Source organism: Gymnodraco acuticeps, unplaced genomic scaffold (assembly GCF_902827175.1).
Source record: "Gymnodraco acuticeps unplaced genomic scaffold, fGymAcu1.1, whole genome shotgun sequence".
In the NCBI taxonomy this organism is placed as follows: domain Eukaryota; kingdom Metazoa; phylum Chordata; class Actinopteri; order Perciformes; family Bathydraconidae; genus Gymnodraco; species Gymnodraco acuticeps.
This window is the reverse complement of record NW_022989974.1, coordinates 522709-544751: the sequence shown is the minus strand read 5'-3', so window position 1 is coordinate 544751 and position 22043 is coordinate 522709. Positions and strand designations below refer to the sequence as shown.

Below are 22043 nucleotides of genomic sequence, written 5' to 3'. Positions count from 1 at the left end.
TGACGGAGAACATTAACTTCAGATAAAGGGAAAGTGTTTACTTGATTAGCCTTTTTCCAGGTTCGAAGAAAAAAACCATTGCCACTGAGCTCCAGGGAGCCTGTTCTCATGCATGTCCCAGCATAAATGAGTAAAGCCACTGTGTCAGACTCAGTCCAGACAAGAAGGTGAATCTCAGCCACAGGGAGGATTATCTCTAATCCCTAGACATCGTACATGGTCCCTCTCTGCTGGGAGGCAGTTCGGGGAATCGTCTGTGCCCAGATGTTTTTTATTGGATTTAGATATTTGTTATATTTTAAAAACATTCCTCTGTTCTTTTGAGCAATGTAGAAATGTTTAATAAGATTTAAATGCAAAGCTATAACAACACAGCAAATGATTAATTGACATTTAGAACTAGTCTTGAATATAAAGATAAAAGGGTGGCACCTGATTTCTTATCCGTGCAGTACTCTTTTTCCTATGTTAGAAACACAACTTACCTCCTTCCACAAGATGAGCCAAACACATTAAAATACTGCATACAACACATGAAAGCCCCAGAGTATCAGTAAATCAGTGCCCCACTGTCATTCTTTACAAGAAAACTGCTATTTTGCCCGGCACACTTTACACTTCAGAGAGTAGCGGTGACGTGCATTTAGTGCCGGATACATTCTTATGCTATAATTCTGACTCTTACCTCTTTTTCCCTCGGCTGCATCCCTCGCTGGAACGAGTATATGGCATGCCCTCAGCCTAATACTGTATGGAGAGACAATGGGTAGTGGGGGGGGGAGGAGTTACTATGTGAGCAGGAGCGAGAGTGTGGAGACAGGGGGAGTAAAAGCAGAATGAAAACTGTGAGAGGATAGAGAGGAGAGAAAGAGAGAGGCGAAAGGGGGCTCCGAAGGGAGATCACTCGCTCACAATACTCTCAATCCACAAACGTTACATGAATGGCAATTATTGAACCCCCCCCCCCCCCCCCCCCCCCGCTCCTCAGATGTGATGTCAGAGAAAGCAGCAACTAGAAATCCCTCTTCACATGGGAAATGTAAGGAAAAACAAGAGACTGTGAGAGAATGGGTCCTGATTTTAAACAAGTCTCCCTTCTTTGGCTTTCTCTGAATGAGTTCTTAAGATTTCATGTTGGCAGAGTGCCCATGAGTCCTGGATGGAAAAGGATAAAAGAGGGGCTGAGGTAGGGGGGCTGTCTATTGTGTTTGTTCCGTTCCTTTCAGTCCTGGCACTCTAGTTGATCTTTGCAGCCAGTTGCTGAATATTCCAGTCACTTATCCCTCAGTTGTGTACAGAAGCTCTGTTTTAAAAAAAAAATACATTTCATCTGTATTGATTATGCTTTCTCACACTGATGATAAAAACGTTGGAGTTGAGAGCCTGCACATACTGGCAGTACTGACATTTTGGGTCTAACTAAAAGACCCAGGACCGAAAAACTAACCAAATGGGGGGGGGCTTCAAGTCTGCACTGATCTGAAGATCCTGGTGTTTTCACAGTCATTTTAGTTTGGGCCTCTTTTCTTTGTCTCCCTAACAGTCCATCACTCGTGGAGGGAGAATCCAGCTCTGCCTGGTGAATCTGGGATGAAGACAGCAGGTGCTGTTGCCCCTCTCTGAGCCACATTCACTCCCAGCTTTCTCCCCCTCCATCCGTTTCCTCTGCTTATCCCCCCTCCTCCCCCTGTCAATGTGAGGAGGGGGGATAGATAGGGAGAATGAGCTACTGTATAATGAAGCACACCCGGGGAAAGATACCGTTTGTTGAAGGTTTTAACCAGTTAAATGTTAATAACGTCCTCCTGATTAGAATGGCTGATGAGCTGTGTGACACAGAGCAAAGGAAAACATGAGGGTGCAAAGGATTAATGCAACTGCATCCCTTGTCAGTCACCACTGTGCTTCTCACCGCTGCTTGTGCTGCATCAGTGCCGCAAGAGAAGCCTTGTTTTCACTCACAGTCCACCCTCCTCCTCCTCCTTTCCCCACAAACCCCTTCCTACCCTCTCTCTCTCTGTCTTCCTCTTGCTTTCCCTCAAATAGACACACAGGCTGAGTTCATTACTATTCACCAGGTTTCACTAAGACACGCATCGTTGCTCTGCTCTCTTCAACTGTGTTGAGCGAGGCGGAGGGAGAGAGAGTACAGGGGAGAGGTAGAAGAAGGTTAAAGCAAGAGACATCTTATGATCGAAAAGAATAATTCACCATTGTGTATCCTGTGTGCGGAAATGTGTACAAACATTTTACCAGACAGCTGCATGCATGAGTTGTTCTCTCTTCTGGAGAACAAGGCTAGTGCAGTCCTCAATGCAGACATCTGCTTTCCTCTGAGGGCTTTTGAATTCATCACTTGCCATCGTGAAATCCTCCGTGGTCGTCAACTCTATCACAACATTCAAGTTATTATCTGTGCTGATACTGACAAGCATTTCATCCATGAAAATAGGCACTATGGTGGATTTCTATTCCTGTGTTGGCTGAGCTTTCTATACTCATCCATTTCAGAAAAAAAACGACTTCAATATGAAACTAATCCTTTGTTATGCTACATTTTACTTTACCCGAGTCAGCCGTTCTCAGAAGATTACAATGAATCCTTGAATAATAGCAAAATCATACAGGAGGAAGAACTGCTGCAAGGGTAACCTCCACATCAAACCCCACTGCAGTCAGCATGGCGTTGTGTCCCTGGGCAACACACTTCACCCCAAATTGCTCCTCTGGGGATTGTCCACAGTATTGAGTATGTAAGTCGCTTTGGATAAAAGCGTCTAACAAGTAACATGTAATGTAATAAAATCATAAAAATGTGATTGCTTGGATAAGAGAGCCTCTGCCAGAGGATGATATCAGCTGCAAAAGCTATTTGTTTGTATTTTTCGCCTTAAGCTGATGTTCAGCCTTGTGAGAATGCACAGATACTCATAACGAGTATTTGAATAGTTTTCTTCCTCTTCAATGAAATTGGACTAAATATCTTTAGTCTCTTCACGATTGTTCTGACAAACCAGGCCAGGCTTTTGGAGATTGTGAGTGAAAACCTTGTGAGCTCCACTTGAGTGGCACCTGATGAGTAATATATTCCAGGATTTGTTGTAACATTTCAAAGAAGAGCCAACCCTTCACTTGTAAATCCCACTGAGAGGATTTAATGTCAGCTTTACGGCATCAAAATAAAAAATTGGAACAGGTTTTAAACACAAATCTGAAGATTAGTACAATTTGGTTTGAAAAGCCTTTCATAGCTATGTGCTATAGTTTAAACTAGTAATACACTTTTGTTCAGGTTTTACATGATGTCAGGCGGTCAGAAAAACACTTACTGCAGGTCAGGGTGCCAAACAAAGTGACCAGTAATATATTCATGAGGACATATATTGTAACCATCATTAACAGCATTGAAGTTGAATATGAAATACGGTCCAACAGATAAAACATCACTCATTCATACGGAGTGCAGAGTGGGGATTGGCTGACAGAAGCCATTATCTTCGGAGGGCTCCAGATGTGATCGGCTGCTGCACTTTTAGGAGTCCTGGGTGGGAATTACTGATTGAAGTCTTTGGATAAGCATTACGCTCCACTGAACTTACATTTCCATTCACATAATATTAAAGCCTTTACTGCTTGAGAATAAGGCTTTGCACTCAGTCCAATATATTACAACTAATGACATTCTGAAAGACCTCATGTGCACACACCAGAATACAAGCGCAGCCGTCTTTTAGGATTCATGATGACTGGAGTTTTATTAAACAGTTGCCCCTGACCTGACCAACCCTGACTTATAAATATGTCTACTACTAACATGCAATCTAATACTTTTTGTGAAAACATTATCCCTTTTTTTCTTTTTTTAATAAGGAAGGGGGAAAAAAGGAAACAGTAACTCGTAACTTTTTTTATAAACATAATTGAGTAAATTCTTTCAAAACTCTTCTTTCTCAATGTATTTCATTACTTTCCCAACAATATTTGCTTTGTTTGAAATCAGCTTGAGGCAACGTGATTTTTTGTTATTATTGAATGTGTAGGCACACAGCACTAACCCGAAGATCCTTTTGTCTTTACAGTATTACAGTCTTTGTTTGGGCCTCTCTTCTATGGTCTTTGTCTTCCTAACAGCCCATCACCAGGAGAGTAAAAGTGTTCCGTCTAAAGACAATATTAAGTGTTGCATGCTGTTATCATTCCTCCAGTACAAAATGTATTTCTTATGCACTTTAAGTGTACATGAGGAGACGGACATCAACAGTCCTGGTGCTGTGCAGAAATACATTTCAAACAGCAGTTGATGAGTAAAGTTGGTTTCAAAGTTGCAATTGTTAAGTACAAAATTGCCTCGCTACGCTACTACTGTATCCCTCCACTGCAGCTCACCTCCAAAAATACTGGAAGGATACAAAAATCATTTTTTACCACAATTGTTACCATATTTTAAAGATATGTATTTGATTTTCAAACTCAGACTGCTCCTCATATGATATTGCCTTTAGTTGAACTTAAGATAAACAGGATGAAGGACTACAAAAAGAAAGAACTCGTGGATGTGAACCTTTCCTTTAAAGTCACGAAAAGTTAAGCGTAAGATATTAATAATTTGAACATACAATTTACAGTTTACCTTTATTTAGAATGCAAACAAAACACACAACAAGCAATTAAAGTTATCAGCACTTGCACATAAGTATGTACTACTTTTAATAAAGCACAGCAGAAGGATATAGAAGCATTTCAGCCCAATACTTTTACTAACGGTTTAGACATTTGTGGGAGTGACGCCTCTTAAACAGCAGCCAGGTACCGGCCAGTTACAAGCCTGCTAATACAGATCATCACCATGCTCTCATGTTTTCCATCAAAATATAGTTGTGAATTGTTAATAGCGAATATAAGCATAACTTTTTACAGACAGATGGATGCTGATGTCCTATACAACAATTCCGTTGTAAGTAAACAGTGGTTAAGATGTTATTCGTTACTTATTTAAAATGCTAATAATTAGCCTGGAGAATGCCACCTAAAAAGTTTTAAAGAAAGGATTTCACATAAAAGTTTCTTTTTTTCTCTGTCTCTCTCTCTCCCCCTATCTCTCTTTCTATCCCTGTCTCTATCCTCTCTCAATCATTATTCTTAGATTACTTTTTAATAGCCCAATGTACACACTTCTTCAAGTGCTTTGTTTTTTATCTGCTCCACCAGTAGCTAGTTTGCAGGCACACAGCCTCGTAGAGTAGCACTGTTTTGCCCCGCAGACATGTCTGTTTGCATAGCTCATATTCTTGGCTCTATTTTGGGCCTGAGGAGATGCATTGGGGGTACACTGCAGGCTTAGGCTAAGGCGACTGACGGGAGAAATATGGATATGTGGCGGAAAAATATGTTATTGCTCCAAGAGAAGCTTGTATAATGTCAACTGCAGCTAACCCTCTCACTTAATGCATACTGATTCATGTATGCCTGTCTAACTTGCCAAGCATTAAACCAGAAATATATATTGTGACTTCCACCTTCTCGTAGGTAGGTGGATGAATGGATGGATTTAAATCATTAAATAAAACACATCCACAGGCTTATAATTACATGTATTTGGAAGCATTAGCATGTAATCGATTGCATTTAGTCTTTTTTTGTAACATATGGCAGCATATGCTTTTCTCTGCAGGCCATACAAAGAAACACAGTGTATAGATAAAGTAGGGCAGCTCGATTATGGCAAAAATCATAATCTCGATTATTTGGGTCAATAATTGATATCACGATTATTAAAAACGATTATCCATTTACTTTGAAAACATCCATTTATTGAAAAAAAAATGGAACAGTATGTTTTTAACAGTTGATTACCCTGAACTTTAAGTATAATTCAACTGAAAAACCAATAAAAAAAATTAAATAAAAATTCATTACATTTTTGTTTTATTTAAATAAATAATCGTTTTATTTCGATTATGTTGTTTTCATAATCGTTGAAAGCCAAAATCGTAATTGCGATTCAAATACGATCAATTGAGCAGCCCTAAAATAAAGTAGAACTGGGGGGAAAGAGGAGAGAGATTCAGATTAGGATTCCTGTCACATTGTCATGGCAAGTCTAAGGCCTCTGGTTGAGAGTTGGCTAAATGTCAGCCTATGGAGATGAGACAGAGAGGAGCAAGGCAGTGCTGTTTCTGTCCAATTTAAACCCTGTTTCTGATGTCTTGTCTCGTTAAGTGGCTGTCATCAACCAACTGTGCGTCAGACTTAAAAAGAGATGCTGTGTTTTGTGTCTTTGAGAGATAGACGGAAAGCTACATTCTCTTTCTAGGCATCCCTGATTGAGTTTGGCTTGAACTATGGATGAATGCGCTGCTTTGACACCATCTAGTGTTGAAACTTTGTGTAGAAAAAATGTTTTTTTGCTTTGGTTTTTCATTTGACTTTGACTGTGCAGTGTTGCGTGTGTAGTAGTTTGACACTAAAAGGCCGTTTTGTTTGCTGAAGGGGAAACGTTTATTTGTGCTCACTTGAAATCTGAGTAGTAATGTACACAAGATCTTTTGGGTAAAATTGGAGACTTCTTGTGGCTTGCAGTTTAACTTTGAAGTGGACATCATTTTGAGACATTTTAACAATGTTAATGAACTTTTTCTGGAACAACACCAAATATAATTTCAATCATATTATTTCTCAATGTGCTTACCATGTCTGGAAGAATAAGTAAAACTGCAATAAATACATTAAAAAAAGAAATGTATTTACTACTACTAAAACATGTTGAGCAACTGGCCTACTCTTATCCTCTTCCTTATCAAACCTGTGTGAATAATAGATGCTAAAAACAATGTCTTACTTCAGTAACTAGAAGTTGCTGTTGATATTTAACACCCCCTTGTACACCTTTAAGATCGTGTTGGTTGACAATTACCTGGAGAAGTCATCTTGTGTTGCTTTATCTCAAGAAGAGGAAGCAGATGTTAATGAATGCCTTTTGTATAAACACGCATATTTCTTAGCGTTTAGTACCTTTCCAGCATATCGGCAAATCAGTTACACAGCTAAGCTCAGTGTCTGTGTATAGTCATATGGTTCACAGTGTGAAGGAATACAGTCAAAGAAAATATCATATTGAGTAGCTTAAATCAGACCGCTAACATATGTAGTTGTTGCCTTTATGTTTTTGAAGACAAATTCATGTTCAATGTAGTTAATCAGGTACCAAGAAAGAAGCATGTATTAAATAATGATTTGACAACTAAGGGAATACAATTATACTTCTAAAATACAGTAAATCAAATACATGACTTGTGTTATCATCATGCAAAATATAATACAACAAGTTTCTTTTACAGTGTCAGGGTCTTTCTTCAAAAGTTTAAAGATAACTAAATCCACACTCTCAGTAATAAGCCTGTGTTGCGATGTCTTTAGTTTCCTGTCTCACTTGACTTTGCAGGAAGCCCATATTTGGCTACAACCACCGGAGCTTTGCTTCTCCCATGCAATCATTATAGAGATTAGGTATTTAGTCCTTTCTTTTATTCATACCTCTGAGGGCCAGTTCGTACAGCATATATACATACATTTAAAAAACATGCATATTCCATAAAACAGATTCACACTTTCTTGTCATAAGGGAATAATGTACTTAAGATGCCTCCTCTGTGTAAGTGAATATGAGTACCACATTTACAGAGTACCATATTTCGCTATAAATCAAACATTTTCAAACTCATAGAGGCACTAGATGATAAGCCAGGGATCATGAAAGTCGGATGTCTGTGGACAACTGATTGAAAAATCCATGGCAAAGCATCTAATAGCTGTTGCGACTGACTATAGCCATCCACAGAGCCACATTGCTATGGTGGCTTTAAAGGACAATTAAAGAGTTTAAACCATTGTTTGCACACTTAATATCTTGGACATGAATGTATTTAGTATAACACGATATAGTCAACAAAGATCTACAAAGCTGGAATAAGGCTACATGAGAAGTAGGGCTGAAGTCTTGAATAGATTTCATAACGATAAATTATGATAGGATATTGCAGTCACAGATTAAAACCTTGCTTTGCATTTGATAAAACTCTAAATGAACTAAAATGTATATATCAATTATTACTTTCACATAATTGTATTGCACATTAAAAAAATATACATGTTGCATCCGAGCTCCTTTTGTAATATGGCTGTCCAGGTTTGAAAGAAAAGACGACCTGTCCATGTGTGTCATTTGTTCCTGAATGACACACATGTTCCATTTGATATGGTTGGAAGTGCCATGACACATAAATGCACACTTTTGAGTAGCGTTTCAACACAGACTCTTTTTCATTGCTAATCATTGACACATTTGAAATCATATTATTGTTGGAAGCATCTCCACTTCACCCATTAACTCAAGAGGACATCCTTTTCAGTTAGGCAATCCAAATAGGAGGGCACTTAACGCTTTAAAAAGATCGAGAAACTCATACCACTCCAAAAAGATCGAGAAACTTCACAGAGCTGCTGTCAAATATTGAGATCGTAAAAGTAAAACAAAACCTTGGCTGTGGGTTTCGTCGGTCTTCACTGTGGTCAAGATGTTTTTGGATGAGCGGATCGTGACTCTGTTCAAAAGGAATGCCCATCACACACTGACCTACTGGAGTGTTTTCTTCAGCTTTGGACTATGCATTGCGTTCCTTGGACCTACAATTTTGGACTTGCAATGTCAAACTAACTCAACACTCAGTCAGATTACCTGGGTCTTCTTCGCCCAGCAGTTCTGCTTGTTGATTGGCAGCTCTATTGCTGGTGTTTTCGAGAAGACGTAAGTATAATTTCCCCTACCGTCCAGGTGTGCATGAATATTCTGTAAACAATGGACCATCATTAAAAGAGTATTTGTCTCTCTTTTTTTTTTTTAAAGGTTGTTCAGGGCTCTAAGTGCCTTATTTGTCTCAGCTCTCACCATCTCTATAATATTTGCCATAATCCCGGTGTGCAATAATGTTCTCATGCTCGCCATCGCTATGGCTGTGTCTGGGTTTGCGATGGGCATTATTGACACCATCGCTAACATCCAACTGGTGACTATCTATCAGAGGGACTCGGCTGTTTTCTTACAGGTAAAACAACCTGGAGTGCCTTTCTCTTAATCTGTAGAAATACTGACATGATATCGTGTGCATTCATTGAATAACTATCAGCAGATAAATATAGTATTATATAGAATTTAGTATGTGTTATTTGTCTTTTTTTTTACAAATATAGGAAGCTAGCACGAATGTTCTACGCCGAATGTTCAGCAATCTATTTTTCTAAAGTTATGAGGCAATTATATTATGACAAACACAGTAAGTTATGTCTTTGACCTTTTGTATTCTACATTTTTGCAGGCTCTTCATTTCTTCATTGGGTTCGGGGCCCTAGTGAGCCCACTGATTGCAGACCCCTTCCTCTCAGAGACGGGCTGTGGGAATCACACAGGGAATGCGACAGAGACCACAGATCATCTCAGGAACATGCTGAAAAACAGTCCGATTGCAGGGCACGATATAACTCAACTGCCCCACCCAGAGGGAGGGGAAGAGTCCAATGTGCACTATGCCTTCTGGATCATGGCGCTTATCAATGTAAGACACTAACCAAATTGTAGATGTGCAGGAGAAGAGTTAAGGTTTTTCTTAATTTATTAAACCAATTTTTTTGTGTGAAAATAAAATGTGTGCCCCCTCAGCTGCCCGTGCCCCTTGCAGTCCTGTTCCTGATGTATCGGGAGCAGCTGATCCCATTCTGCCCCAGTGGAACTCCTCGTCTTCTGGACAAAGATGAATTAGCAATGGAGAACCAGCAGGGGGCCGAGGGCACGGATGTGGAGCAGAAGGAACATGAAGCTGGAGGTAAAGACGTGGAAGAATACATTTTTATACAGAACTCATATGAATAATGCATACATCTTAAGTGGATTTTAAGTCAGTTCAGATGAAAGAAAATCAGAATAAATGCATTTTGTTCGCTCCAATCTGTCATTGTTGACCTTACACTCTGTTGCAGGTCATGGGGATATCTTCAGCTGCTGTAGGAATGATAACCTGAGCGGGATGCCTGTATCCTTCTTTATGATTCATATCCTTGGTGGGGGTGTGCTCTTCATGACCGATGGCATTGTGGTGAGTGACGGGTGTGGATAAAATATATGAAGTGCATTTCAGTTACTGTTCAACATACTTTAAAAAAAATCCAAATAGAATATCTGCTTCACATAAAAATCTCATAATGGATCACATGAAAGAATCTGCCTTTTTCTTTCAGGGTGCATACGCCGGCTTCGTGTATACCTACGGTGTGTCACCACCTTTGTCATTGCCTAATAAGACAGCGGGTTACCTGGCCAGTATATTTTGGGCAGCCATCACTGTTGGACGTCTTTTGTCCATTCCTCTAGCGTACCGTTTCCAGCCTGTGAGACTACTCATGTTCAGCCTGGTAATGCCAATTCAACATTTCGAGTGCTGTAACATTACAGATTAAGCACATTTAAACTAAGAAGTCAAACACATAATTGATAACACTCTCTCTTTTGGTTTTTACAGGCAGGTGCTATTGTTACTTGCTTGATGCTGCTTATTTTCTATGACAACCGCCCCTTTCTTTTTGCCGGGACCGGTTTATGTGGGCTTTTCCTCAGCTGCATATTCCCCTGTATGCTCGCCTATACTGAAGACATCCTTGATTATCAGGGTATAATGATGTTTTCACAGCAGATTCGATTAATTATAACACAGTAATGTAATAAAAGCAAGGAGAGGATATAAACCATACAATACTGTTTTGCAGGATGTGCAACGTCAGTCCTGGTGACATCTGCAGGAATGGGAGAGATGGTAATGCAGGTTGTAGTTGGCTCAGTAAGTCTAATTCATATCTTCATTATTTAAAAACAATTATGAGCAGAAGTCGAGAAATACCATTGTAATTGCAAAAATCCCTAGTGAAGATTTAGATTAGTGTTCAGTAGTTTATTGTTGGTTTATTGTCCCCAGATTATCCAGAAAGGCAGCTACAGCTTCCCGCTATGTGGAGTGGTAATCGCCTGCATTGGTTTTATTCTCTTCATTGCTCTCCTCTTGTTCAGTCGAATGCACCAAAATTACCTCACAGGTACAGTATCATCAACTAGCAACCTCAAACTGTGCTGCATATGGTTTGTTTTTATTATTTTCACACTCATACTACCTCTGCATCCCAACAGGAACATCGAAAAAGTCCACCATGGTGGAGGAACCAGCAACAGAGCAGAATGGATCTGCAAAAACAGAACAGAAAGAGGAGCCAGAGAGCAGCTGAGAGGAGCAGCAGCTGTGTTTTGTCCTCTACTGGCTACTGTAGAGAATAAAGTATTACAACAATCCAACTTCAAATATGTTTTACCCAAAGACTACTAAATGAACATTGTGTTGATGAACTTTTATTGTCCTGGAAATTAGATATGTGCGACATAGATAGTGTGCTGCTTCTTGTTACAATTTACAATACAAGGATTATGATGATTTGGAATACCTTTAAATATCTAAATTGTTTCGTTTGAATTATAATCTCTTTTTTCATATTGTTCAATGTGTTTTGGCGTATCTTTTGGCATATGTACTTGAATATATAAATAATGAATTTGTGTATTAAAACAATTCTACTGAATGGTGAACATACTGTAGTTTTGAGAGTATAATTTATATTCGACTACAAGGAAAATAATGTAGATGCATACAACACACATGCAACAAATCAAATGTTTATTTTCTTTGCTTTCAAAATGGACTTGTCAAGGTTACAATGTGCAATGCGCACCTTGCACTCAGAGAAGTTTCCCCGTGAATACTAAGAACAAATGTAAAACAGAATCCTCCAGCATTTGAACAGTTAACCAGTCAATCTATAACTTCAGATTTAGGACCAGTTGCAACAAGAACAGGAGGTGTCGAAGACCAGACCGGCAGCGCAGTTCTGAAAGTAGGTCTTTCCCATACTGCAGTTGTAGAATTGGTTCTTGTTTGTTGGGTCGGGGTACATGCCACTGGCTTTTGTAGCGCAGAACTGGCTGTCCATGCCCTTGGTGCCCGAGGCCCCACCAGAGGAGCTGCCTCCACTGGAGCTGCCTCCACTGGAGCTGCCTCCACTGGAGCTGCCTCCACTGGAGCTGCCTCCACTGGAGCTGCCTCCACTGGAGCTGCCTCCGCTAGTTGTGCTCATTCCTGCGATAGGAGGAAGGGGAGTGGTAGGAGGGGCGCAGGCTGGAAAACACCACAAATTGATGATTTAATAACATTTAATTTCCCTGAAAACACTATGGTTCACGCTGATCACAGATATTACAATTCTTACAAGCTTGTTCCAGATTAAGGCCCTGTTTGAGAACATTAATCAGTGGATATTTTCCCTGGTTACAGAAAGTGCCCATGTAGTCATCCATGTCAAGAGTCCACACCATGGCGCCTCCAAAGTTGTTCTTCTTCACCCAGTCAACCTACCAACGGACAGAAGGGGGCATTGTGGTAAGTATTTTGAAATAAAAAACAAAGCAATTTCATCTGACCGTGACATTGAAATACCATTACCACCATACTTTTTAGTTCCACATTCGGGGGAATTTGCAGTATGCAAGCCAGCATACCTTTCTGGCTATACTGACGCACAATCCGTTACACAGTGGATACATAAGAAAGAGGGGAAGAGCTCGAGTCCTAATGTAATGACAAAATAGTATGCCCCGAGTGTAGGTCAGCTGGAGTAGCTACATTATAAAATTAAAATATTTGATTTTAAAATGGACTCACACAGTAGCTACAAACTGCAACATCGCCAAACATACAAAAACTGGGGATCGAATAAAAATATCTAATAAGTTTGTTCCTGTCACTTTCTGCTGCAGCACTGAGGAGAAACTTTCCAATTTTATAATAATAATTCTTGACAGATGGAAAGCTTTTTTAGCTCGGAGCTTATTCATAACAGCCAACAGATTGGCCTGTCAAACGGTAAAACAAGTATTCTGTGCAGTTCTGTTCTGTACCTTGATCTTGAAGCTCTTCATGTTGTCATAGCCCACCCACTGGTTTCCCTTGTAGGCATATGGCACATCCTGGGCCTGGTTCCAAACCTCAGTTGCTCCAGTTTTCAAAAAGTCACAGATCTGTAATTTTACAAAGGAGTGCATTAAGGACTAAGAGATAAATTAACTTTGTAATATTGAGTCTGTTATACTGTGTAGACCAACCTGCTCTGCTATAAAGCATACAAACGAATATAAACACTGAACCACCATCATCATTCAAGATTAATTTCTTGTACTTTATAAAAATATGCAGGAACCGTACCTCAAAGTAAGCGAGCTCTCCAGCCTCCTGTGTGTACTTTCCTGGAGTTCCAGCACCAGCAATAGCTGCTCCAACACCATGGTTAGATGGGCTCCTAAGAGTGAATGTGTTGCCATATGTGGGGAAACCAACAATGAGCTTCTCAGCTGGGGCTCCTTGGCTCTTCCAGTAGTTCATGGCATAATCCTGGAACAAAGGAGAAGATATACCTGCCTCTGGAACTACAAAGCTTTTGTGTAAGCTTTAAATGTAGTTGCATTTAAAGCTTGCAGACTGCAAGTGGATTCTTTATACAAGCCCAGGATGGATCATAGATTCAAACATTATTTTTGAAGATGTTCATGCACTCACCACGTTGAAATAGATTAAGCCACCATGATCCTCTGGGCCTTTGAAGAGAGGACTGCACTCACCAGTCATGGTGTCCCAAGAGCCATGGAAGTCATATGTCATGACGTTGATCATATCCAGGGACCTGGGTGTGCAGAGGTTACATTAACAAGCCTATATTTATAGTGTAGCCTAATAGGGATACATTCTGAGTTGTTCCCTTTAACTATGATTTGTTATGTTGCAGTGGATAAGGTTTGACACTCCACAAATATAGCTTAAAATGTTTACTGGCCAAGCTGGGGAATCTGATAGGCAGAATCAATGTTGGACTTTCCAGCCGCCACAGCAGCAGACATCAGAAGACGAGCCCTGTTGCTCTGCTTGGCCTCGGTCTCAAAGGCGGCTCTCAGCTCCTGTCGATTTTCAACAGATGTAAAATATCTAGTATTTAGTCAAGTCTTTGTAATCCATGACTTGTAACATGGGCCAGACTGCGATTTTTGTCATGGGCTTTTATATTCTTAAATGATTGCTTTCCAACACAGTGGAAACCCCATTGGGATTTATAGTAGTACAATTAAGCCAAGCTTGAGCAGTTGCAAATGCTGTCAGGTATGACCTTATTTATAAGTTATTACATTTACTTATAATAATGTAATTTTAAGAGAAAAACACTAACAAGAAATTAAGCATTAAAGCAGATGTAACAAACCTGCAGGAAAACGGAGTAGTACTGCTTGTCTGAAGGAGGCCCTCCTCTGTTGGCTGGATACTCCCAGTCAATGTCAAGCCCATCAAACTCATACTTTCTCAGGAATGAAATGACTGAGTTGATGAAGGTCTTGCGGTTTGTAGGGCTCAACACCATTTGGGAAAACCTAGTTGAAAAATAAAATAAATGTCACAAAAGATATATAAGACTATATAGAGTGTGAAATCTGCTAATATCTGTATATGATCTCACCCTGTAGAGCCGAAGTTCCATCCTCCAACAGACAGGAGAGTCTTCAAGTTGCCGTTCCTGACAACAAATCAGACATTTTACGATGCAGTGATACTAAAAGCCTTTTCTAACTGTGATCCATCTTTTTCTTTCCATTCGTTTAATTAAACTAAAGGTTTTAAGTGACTCACTGGTTCTTCAGGGCGTTAAACTGGCCATAAAGCTCCGCATCGTTCCACTCATAGGTGGCCAGTTCGTTGTTCTTGATGGTGGCAAAGGCATACAGGAGATGGGTGCACAGACATGGGTCGATGTCATTGGGCATAAATATGGTCGGAGGTGGTCTGTACTGTGCCCAGTTTGTGAAGTAGCATGACAGTATGAAGGATGAACCTTTGAATCAAAACAAATATATTATTTATGGACCAAACACGTATTGTGATGCAATTTCTCACCATAAAAAGGCAATTGAACATGCATACTTTATCCCATGTTCATACAGTATGCTGCTTACCGAGCTGGGCTTGCAGCAGCAAGGCCAGAGCTGTAAAAACAAAGTCAAGTTACCTTTTAGTTAATGGATGAAAATACTATATTCAAATCCTGAAAGAAAGCACATTCAAGGAGACCCTTTGATGCACATATGAGAGAAAATGTTAAATCTTACCCGTCACAAAAAGTACTTTACCCATGACTACCGTGTACATGGAGGTCATGCAACAGGTGCACTCACTTTTATACCCTCACATTCTGCTCAAAGTGAACAGCCTTTCTACATATGCCAACACTGTGTTTATTTGCAAAAGATTGTTTCAGAGAAGATTACAAAAATGTGGGAGTAAATTCTGATTACTTATCAGTGTCAGGCATGTTCTCCACATTTCTCCTTGTGTGAAGGACTCATTCAGCAAAGCAAACATAGTCTAAGGCCAATAAAATGCAGAAAATATGCTGAAGGCTTGTTTTAAAATGTACAAGAACAATAAGAAATGTGTCACAAATGTTTTGGGATAAAGATACATTATTTTTCATCAGTACTTCCGGACCTGCCAAATGTGTAAAGAATTATTTTAGCTCATGTTAAGAAGAAGAAAGAAGAACATTTCAGTGTTTAAAGAGGATTATTTATAGGCAAAACAAAAGAAGGAAAGACAGATGTTTCTAAATTTGTCTAAAATGATATTTTATCAAATATGACTTTAATGCTATGCAGGAAATTGTCTCAGTTTAGCTGTGACATAAAGCATTAGAAGTCAACTCACATAAACAACAGGCAAATTGCCTTTGAAAAACTACTTAGACTGTGATACGTGATGATAAATATGTTTGACAACCCTAATCATGCTGAAAAGAGGATTGTGATATGTCATGAGGAGGGATTGCATACAAAAATCAAAAGCTATTACATATAAATGGATAACTTATCTAATCCTTTCACTTCCATTATAATGCAGCCTTCTTTATCTTTAACAGTTTATTTAATATTTAAAGAAAGATATTCTGGTGTCAGCGGAAAACACCTTGGCTGAACCGAGCCAAGCTGAGCTAGATTGAAAAACATGTTCTCTTCTAAAACAAACCTACTTTTCATGGCATGTCTCAAACAATTAAATTCAACTACTCTGAAGGTGAACTGAAAGTGGGATGATTCATTTACGAAATTACTTTCTTACTTAATAGCGAAAAGAGTCAAATGTTAGTTCTTAACACGGTAATTTCATCATCCAAGTGCTTTTTTTTCTCAAGGTGCAAATCAAATAGAAATCTATCACATCAAAATTCATTTAGATTATCCATCTGCTCAGTTAAAAAGAAACGAACACTGTCACTTATAAACAGCTTACATTTGAACACAACTTGTTCAGTTTTCCTATGAGACTATTCTATGCATAGGTTTAATAAGTAAAATGAAACCCAGTTGTGTTTTTCTAATCAGATTTGTCCCTGTGGGTGTTTTGTAACCTTCATGCTGCTTGTGTCAGCAGCATAGTTCTGCTTTTTCCATTGTGGGTTAACCTTGAAGGTCAAATTATTAATACTCCAGCTTCTTCTTAAACTCTGAGAATGTATTAATCTATGTCCTTTCTTAAAAATGTAAATTGGTACAAATATTGTGAGGTTCATAGATGGTAAAGAGTAATGTTTTGGTGCATACAGTTCTGTGATGTAAAAGACGTGTCAGTCTAACTAAATAGGAACTCTTTTGTAATCTCAAACCTCTGACACAATCAGCTCATATTTCAAAATGACCTCACGTCTTGTCTTGCGGTGTTTGTTGTATAAATATTTTCCCTAGACACATTGCTACAGTTACATGAACATGACAATTTCTTTGGAAAGGCCAATTCAATCTGGACTGCAACTATTGTAACATTGTTGTTGGTTATTCTTATAAATACTATAACAGAGCAATGTGTTAGCTGTCACTGAAATGAAAAAAACACAATAAACTGGAACAATTTGAACATAAAGAAAACTCGTGTCCGCAGGACTGAGGTGCCCCACAGGAAAAAAACTACAGCCAAATAAGTCAAACTATTTTAATGTAATATGTACATCAAATATCAAAGCCCATGAAAAAAACCTTAAAACGTACAGTGGCGCAAAATGGCAAATAAACCAATTAAAATAATGAAAGCCTTAAGAGATTAAGGCTAGATAGATAGATAGATAGATAGATAGATAGATAGATAGATAGATGGATAGATAGATAGATAGATAGATAGATAGATAGATAGATAGATAGATAGATAGATGGATAGATAGATAGATAGATAGATAGATAGATAGATAGATAGATAGATAGATAGATAGATGATTATAAAACGACAGTTTTATCTTTAGTGCCACCTGCTGTTTAATTAAATAAACTGGCCGCACAACCCACCCTGCGGTTTCCCACACAGATGGGTAAAAAACTCAAGGAAATACGCAATAATAACCATACAAACACTGGCCAATGCAGACATTGCCTAAACCCCACGAACATCCTTATTGCACAACCTTACATGAGAGTAATAAGAGGAAGCCTCCACATGTTGCACACTTTGCTTCTGCTTCACATTATGATTTTCATCCGCACCATGAAGACCTCTGGGATATCTCTTGGCTTCTTTAATGGTAAGTAACATCCATTTTTCAAAATATATTCATAGCATAGACACTTGATAAGAACAATGAACTTGTTTGTTTTATGTTTTTGGTTTTTTTCAGCTCCATTTCTCTGTCTCTTCTGGCTGAGAGCCGAGCATTCAGTGGACTCAGTCCGCTTGTCGGCTCCAGAGGTGGTAACAGGAGCATACGGAGGGTCACTGACAGTCCCTTGTCAGTACGGCCATAAGTACAGAGAATATACAAAGTACTGGTGCAGAGGACCAATATATGAGCTGTGTGACATAGTGGTGAAAACACCCAGGGTGCGAAGCAGTGACAGAAGCTCTATTGCTGATGATAAGATAGCAGGAGTCTTCACTGTGACTATGTCTTCTCTCAGAGAAAGTGATGAAGATACCTACTGGTGTGTGCTCGCCAGACCTGGAAGAAACATCTACACTGGTGTCCGGATCCACGTCTCCCAACCAGGTAACCTTCACTACAACTGGGTTTGCTCAGGTTCTTCATTATCATCAAATACATTTATTTACCTACCTTGAAAGACAAAAGATTATAAAACTGACTCTAACTTGTAGACAAACCTCCTAAATCTTTCTGATAAAATGATTGTATTTGCCTTGAAATAAAAAAAATGATTGTCTTGTATTTTTTTTATGTGTGGTGAAGTCAAAGACAATTTTCCACTTTTTGTTACAGTTTGCTTTCCCGTCAATAAACGTCATTAAAATGTTCAAACATTTACATTTCATGTTCTTGTGTAAAGTGAAATTACAGGCCAGTGTATGATATTTGGTCAGGGAATATTGAGCCCATATAATGGTTAATAGTATATAAACATAGTTTAATGAGACAGGGGGGTTCAGTCAGTAAATCTAATTTGTTGTCTTTAAAAGTGTTATTTTCCACAGCAATAAGAACCACCACTCCCACCACCATACTGGAACGATATGAAATGAGGTGAGATATACTCTCAATATACTCTCATTTCCATATTGTCCTTCAGTGAAACATCGCAAAAAAGTTGTCGCCCAGTTACCAATAATAAACATGTGAAAGTATATGCTATATAAGTAAATTGTTCTAATCCCAAATGTTTTGTTCTTTTCAAATAGTTGGTGGGCAACTCTACGTTGGATAGTCTTTATTTTAATGCTGTGTTGTTTGGTATCAACACACATCGCTGTTTGGAGGATAAAGATTGCGAGAAAGAAACGGCAACAACCACAAGTTCAATATGAATGCCAGGCAACACCAGAATTATAAACAATGTATGAATCAAAACTCAATTATACTGAAGCTATTTAAACTGTACTCCCAGTGAACATTATATCAGTGTGTGAATTAAACTATGAAATAAACCCTTTGAAAATGTGGCTTTTTTTTCTTAGTATCTAAATGATTCAAACCTAATTAATTTCGGTGCCAGGGCCTAAGATAACTTTGGACCCAACTATTGAATATCCAATTATGTTAAAATGAGCACTTCTGGAGGAGTAAGGCTCTTGGCTTTCATCAAATTATTTTGCTGCCAGTTGCTGCCAAGAAAAAAAAGGTGTTCTCCAAAGATCTGAACGCCAGGAAGAATACAAATTCCACCATGCCTAAATGAAGGCCCCATTCTTGGCAAGTCCTGCTTTTAAAAGACAAAACATTGACAAACAATAAAGTTCAAGGGTGGTTATGTCCTACTCTATTTGTTGTTAACCTAAATTCATATGGAATACCAAAGCTAAGATGTTCTCTCTCTTTGCAAACTGTGACTTCCGGTTACACTCTGTCCTAGCCCAAGACAAACCCAAGAAAGGAAGGGTATAATATAGTCATTTATATTAAAAACTGTGTAGGGAGTGGATGAGTGAAAATGTGCTAAAAAAAGGAACCAAAAGCTGTGAGACGGAAGTGAAGAGATCTGCCGTAAAGACTGTCTTCTGCTCTGGATCATATTCGGGCCGGAGTGTGTCCCATATCGCTGATTACCCTCCAACAGCTTCCACTACCAAGCAGAGGAGTCACAAATCAAAGCTGAATTATATTAAAATTCCCCAGAAACAGTGACATATCATATTCTATAAAAGAGGCAGTGGTGATTTGTGGTCCTTGTCAAGCAGATTTCATTACCCTGCCGGTTGTAGCTGCAAGAATGTGGGTATGCTGGTCTTTGCTTTCAGAGAAAACCAGATATTAACATTTTTTTTAAGCCACCCCTGGGCTACAATCTAATGCAATAAGTCGTCATTAAAACCTATTTTTAGGAAAGAATATAATGTCCAGTTTATGTGTCAGCGGGGCCCGAACTACTTGGCTCTATTGGATTGTAGATTGATTGAGTTGTTTGTAATATTTTGTCCCCATTGTGTATGATAATGAGAGAAAACAATAGAATCACCATTTAGGTCTTTTTCACAGCAGACATTTTGACTTGTCATGTTGGAAAAACAAGAGTGGTACTCATAAAGGTAACAATAGCTTATTTCTATTCTAAAGACCAAAAAAGCTGTGACAGTGGGCCAGTATTCACAAGACGAACCCTAAAAATGAAGTAGCTTAGCCATTATTCATTGTATTAGTTTTCTCTGTTACATCCTACATGACATGTAAAAATGTCTTCCATGATAAGTAGATTTTCCCTCAAAACACATCACAGGACTAAGTAAACATACAAGAAAAGAGCATCTAGTCTTGTATTATTTTCTTCTGTTTGTATTGACTAGCTCAGCTAAACACATAAATAAAAAGGCATAGGCTACATACAAAAAACAAAGGTTCTTACTCATATCACTTAATTTCTCTAATCCATTCTGCAGATGTAGTGGGGAAGAGGTAGAGCTCAGATTCAGGTGAGAATGCAAGGTGTAAGGAATTTAGGAGGTGATGTCACCATTTCTGCTGCAGGAACCTCTCTGCATGAACTGGTGTCAAGGCAGCCACCATAACCGGAGACGGTAGGCTTTCAAAGTAAAAGCACACATGGAAGATGAGCGAAGTATGGACGAAGGTGTTGGAATAAGCACGCAGATATTTCATTTAAGTAAAAGTAGCAAAACTACTATGTAAAAACACTCATTCACAAGTAAAAATCCTGCATTCAAAAGTAGGCCTAGGGTCAGCATCAACATATGGTTAAGATAAGATGAGATTTACTTTATTGATCATATTTCGGGAAAGTTTTTCTTCACAGCAGCATGGAAACAAGGCATTACACATAATGTGAAAATGAAAAAGTAGAACAAAAACATAAAGTACAAAATAAAATTAAGTGTGCTAGGCATAGCATATTCAATAAAATATAAATGTAAAAGGTATAGCGTGAAGATGCTATTATTGTAATTTTACTGATTGCAATTAAAAAAAGACATCGAATTAGATTCAATATTTCTAGTGGTGTAAAGTAACAACTAATTGCATTTATTCAAGTAGCCTACTGTGGATGTACAATTTTGAGCTACTGTACAATTTTGAACTACTTTACTTGAGTAAGTACTACTCCACTACAATTCAGAGATAAATCATGTTCTTTTACTCAGGGCCGGCCCTTGGCATAGGCAGTATAGGCCAATGCTAAGGGCGCATCAATCAATGGGGGGTGCCGAAAATAAAAAAAAAAAAAATTAGAAATAACAAATATATATTATTTCATAACAACACAATTTCCCGATTTTGGATCAACAAAGTACATTTTATTATCTTATACTAACAGAACTACGCCTATATTGCGTACAGCGTCCATAAACTATGGTGCACCCCCCCCCCCGCCCCCAAATCAAGTTGATTTACAGCCCCAGTAAAAACCAGAGGTTTATGTGAAATAGTCCTTTTTTTGAAATAATGGTTTTAGTGTGCAATTATAGATTTTAATTTTGTATTTGTGTTAATTTAAAATAAATCAAACTCCCACAAAACGTATACAGCTTTTTATTAACATTGGAATTGACTGTGTAAGCGGCCGCGAGGGAGAGAGCTTTAGAGAGCTCTCTCCTGAAAGACTGAGAGGCTCTGATAACCTCAGCTCAGTGAGGTAAAGGCACACCTTCATATGATCATTATAGTTATAAACAAATAAGAGAATAGATTTGCATCTATTCTCTTATAGTATAACATACTATATGATAATAATAAATACAATTAATAAAAAGTTATTGATAAAGAGTGTAAAAGGGGAGTGATTTGTAAAATATCCATAAAGAAAAATAAATCTGTTTACAGTTCTGTTTCAAATGGGTGTTGAGAGATGTATCCATAGATCTCTTAATGTTGCTCTCAAAGTGCACCAGATTGATGCTTTTAACCTCAATATTAAAAAAATAAAT

General features: G+C 38.5%; 3 protein-coding genes across 4 annotated transcripts; 2 read left to right on the top strand and 1 right to left on the bottom strand.

Annotated features, from left to right (window-relative positions):
• Positions 1 to 8573: 8573 nt before the first annotated feature.
• Positions 8574 to 11404, top strand: mfsd4ab (major facilitator superfamily domain containing 4Ab). The gene is made up of 10 exons (XM_034211226.1): positions 8574 to 8803; positions 8903 to 9101; positions 9372 to 9608; positions 9713 to 9875; positions 10030 to 10145; positions 10288 to 10461; positions 10569 to 10716; positions 10813 to 10883; positions 11019 to 11136; positions 11228 to 11404. Exons 1-10 carry the CDS (start codon positions 8574 to 8576, stop codon positions 11320 to 11322), a joined length of 1551 nt encoding a protein of 516 aa, XP_034067117.1. The 3' UTR covers positions 11323 to 11404.
• A 342-nt stretch (positions 11405 to 11746) lies between these two features.
• LOC117543030 (acidic mammalian chitinase-like) lies at positions 11747 to 20616 on the bottom strand. The gene is made up of 11 exons (XM_034211038.1): positions 20507 to 20616; positions 15137 to 15166; positions 14814 to 15015; positions 14644 to 14700; positions 14392 to 14557; positions 13968 to 14092; positions 13698 to 13821; positions 13347 to 13532; positions 13043 to 13162; positions 12355 to 12496; positions 11747 to 12263 (listed from the first exon to the last, which is right to left on the bottom strand). The coding sequence occupies exons 1-11, from the start codon at positions 20508 to 20510 to the stop codon at positions 11920 to 11922; spliced, it is 1500 nt and encodes a 499-aa protein (XP_034066929.1). The 5' UTR covers positions 20511 to 20616; the 3' UTR covers positions 11747 to 11919.
• On the top strand, positions 17692 to 19109 carry LOC117543032 (CMRF35-like molecule 1). 2 transcript variants are annotated; one of them, XM_034211040.1, is made up of 4 exons: positions 17692 to 17742; positions 17836 to 18204; positions 18645 to 18693; positions 18849 to 19109. In XM_034211040.1, the coding sequence occupies exons 1-4, from the start codon at positions 17706 to 17708 to the stop codon at positions 18997 to 18999; spliced, it is 606 nt and encodes a 201-aa protein (XP_034066931.1). In that variant the 5' UTR covers positions 17692 to 17705; the 3' UTR covers positions 19000 to 19109. The 2 variants fall into 2 exon arrangements, with proteins under 2 accessions (XP_034066931.1, XP_034066930.1); XM_034211039.1 differs by having other exon boundaries at positions 18630 to 18693.
• Positions 20617 to 22043: the final 1427 nt, after the last annotated feature.

Bases quoted from the DNA above. Each gene is read 5' to 3' on its own strand.
- LOC117543032 (XM_034211039.1), top strand. From the start codon at position 17,706: ATGAAGACCTCTGGGATATCTCTTGGCTTCTTTAATG. The intron at 17,743-17,835 runs GTAAGTAACATC...GGTTTTTTTCAG, and splicing joins ATCTCTTGGCTTCTTTAATG to CTCCATTTCTCTGTCTCTTC. The intron at 18,694-18,848 runs GTGAGATATACT...CTTTTCAAATAG, and splicing joins CTGGAACGATATGAAATGAG to TTGGTGGGCAACTCTACGTT.
- mfsd4ab (XM_034211226.1), top strand. From the start codon at position 8,574: ATGTTTTTGGATGAGCGGATCGTGACTCTGTTCAAAAGGAATGCCCAT. The intron at 9,102-9,371 runs GTAAAACAACCT...ACATTTTTGCAG, and splicing joins ACTCGGCTGTTTTCTTACAG to GCTCTTCATTTCTTCATTGG. The intron at 10,146-10,287 runs GTGAGTGACGGG...TTTTTCTTTCAG, and splicing joins TCATGACCGATGGCATTGTG to GGTGCATACGCCGGCTTCGT.
- LOC117543030 (XM_034211038.1), bottom strand. The intron at 13,533-13,697 runs GTGAGTGCATGA...CCTTTGTTCCAG, and splicing joins GCTTAATCTATTTCAACGTG to GATTATGCCATGAACTACTG. The intron at 12,264-12,354 runs GTAAGAATTGTA...GGTGTTTTCCAG, and splicing joins CCTTAATCTGGAACAAGCTT to CCTGCGCCCCTCCTACCACT.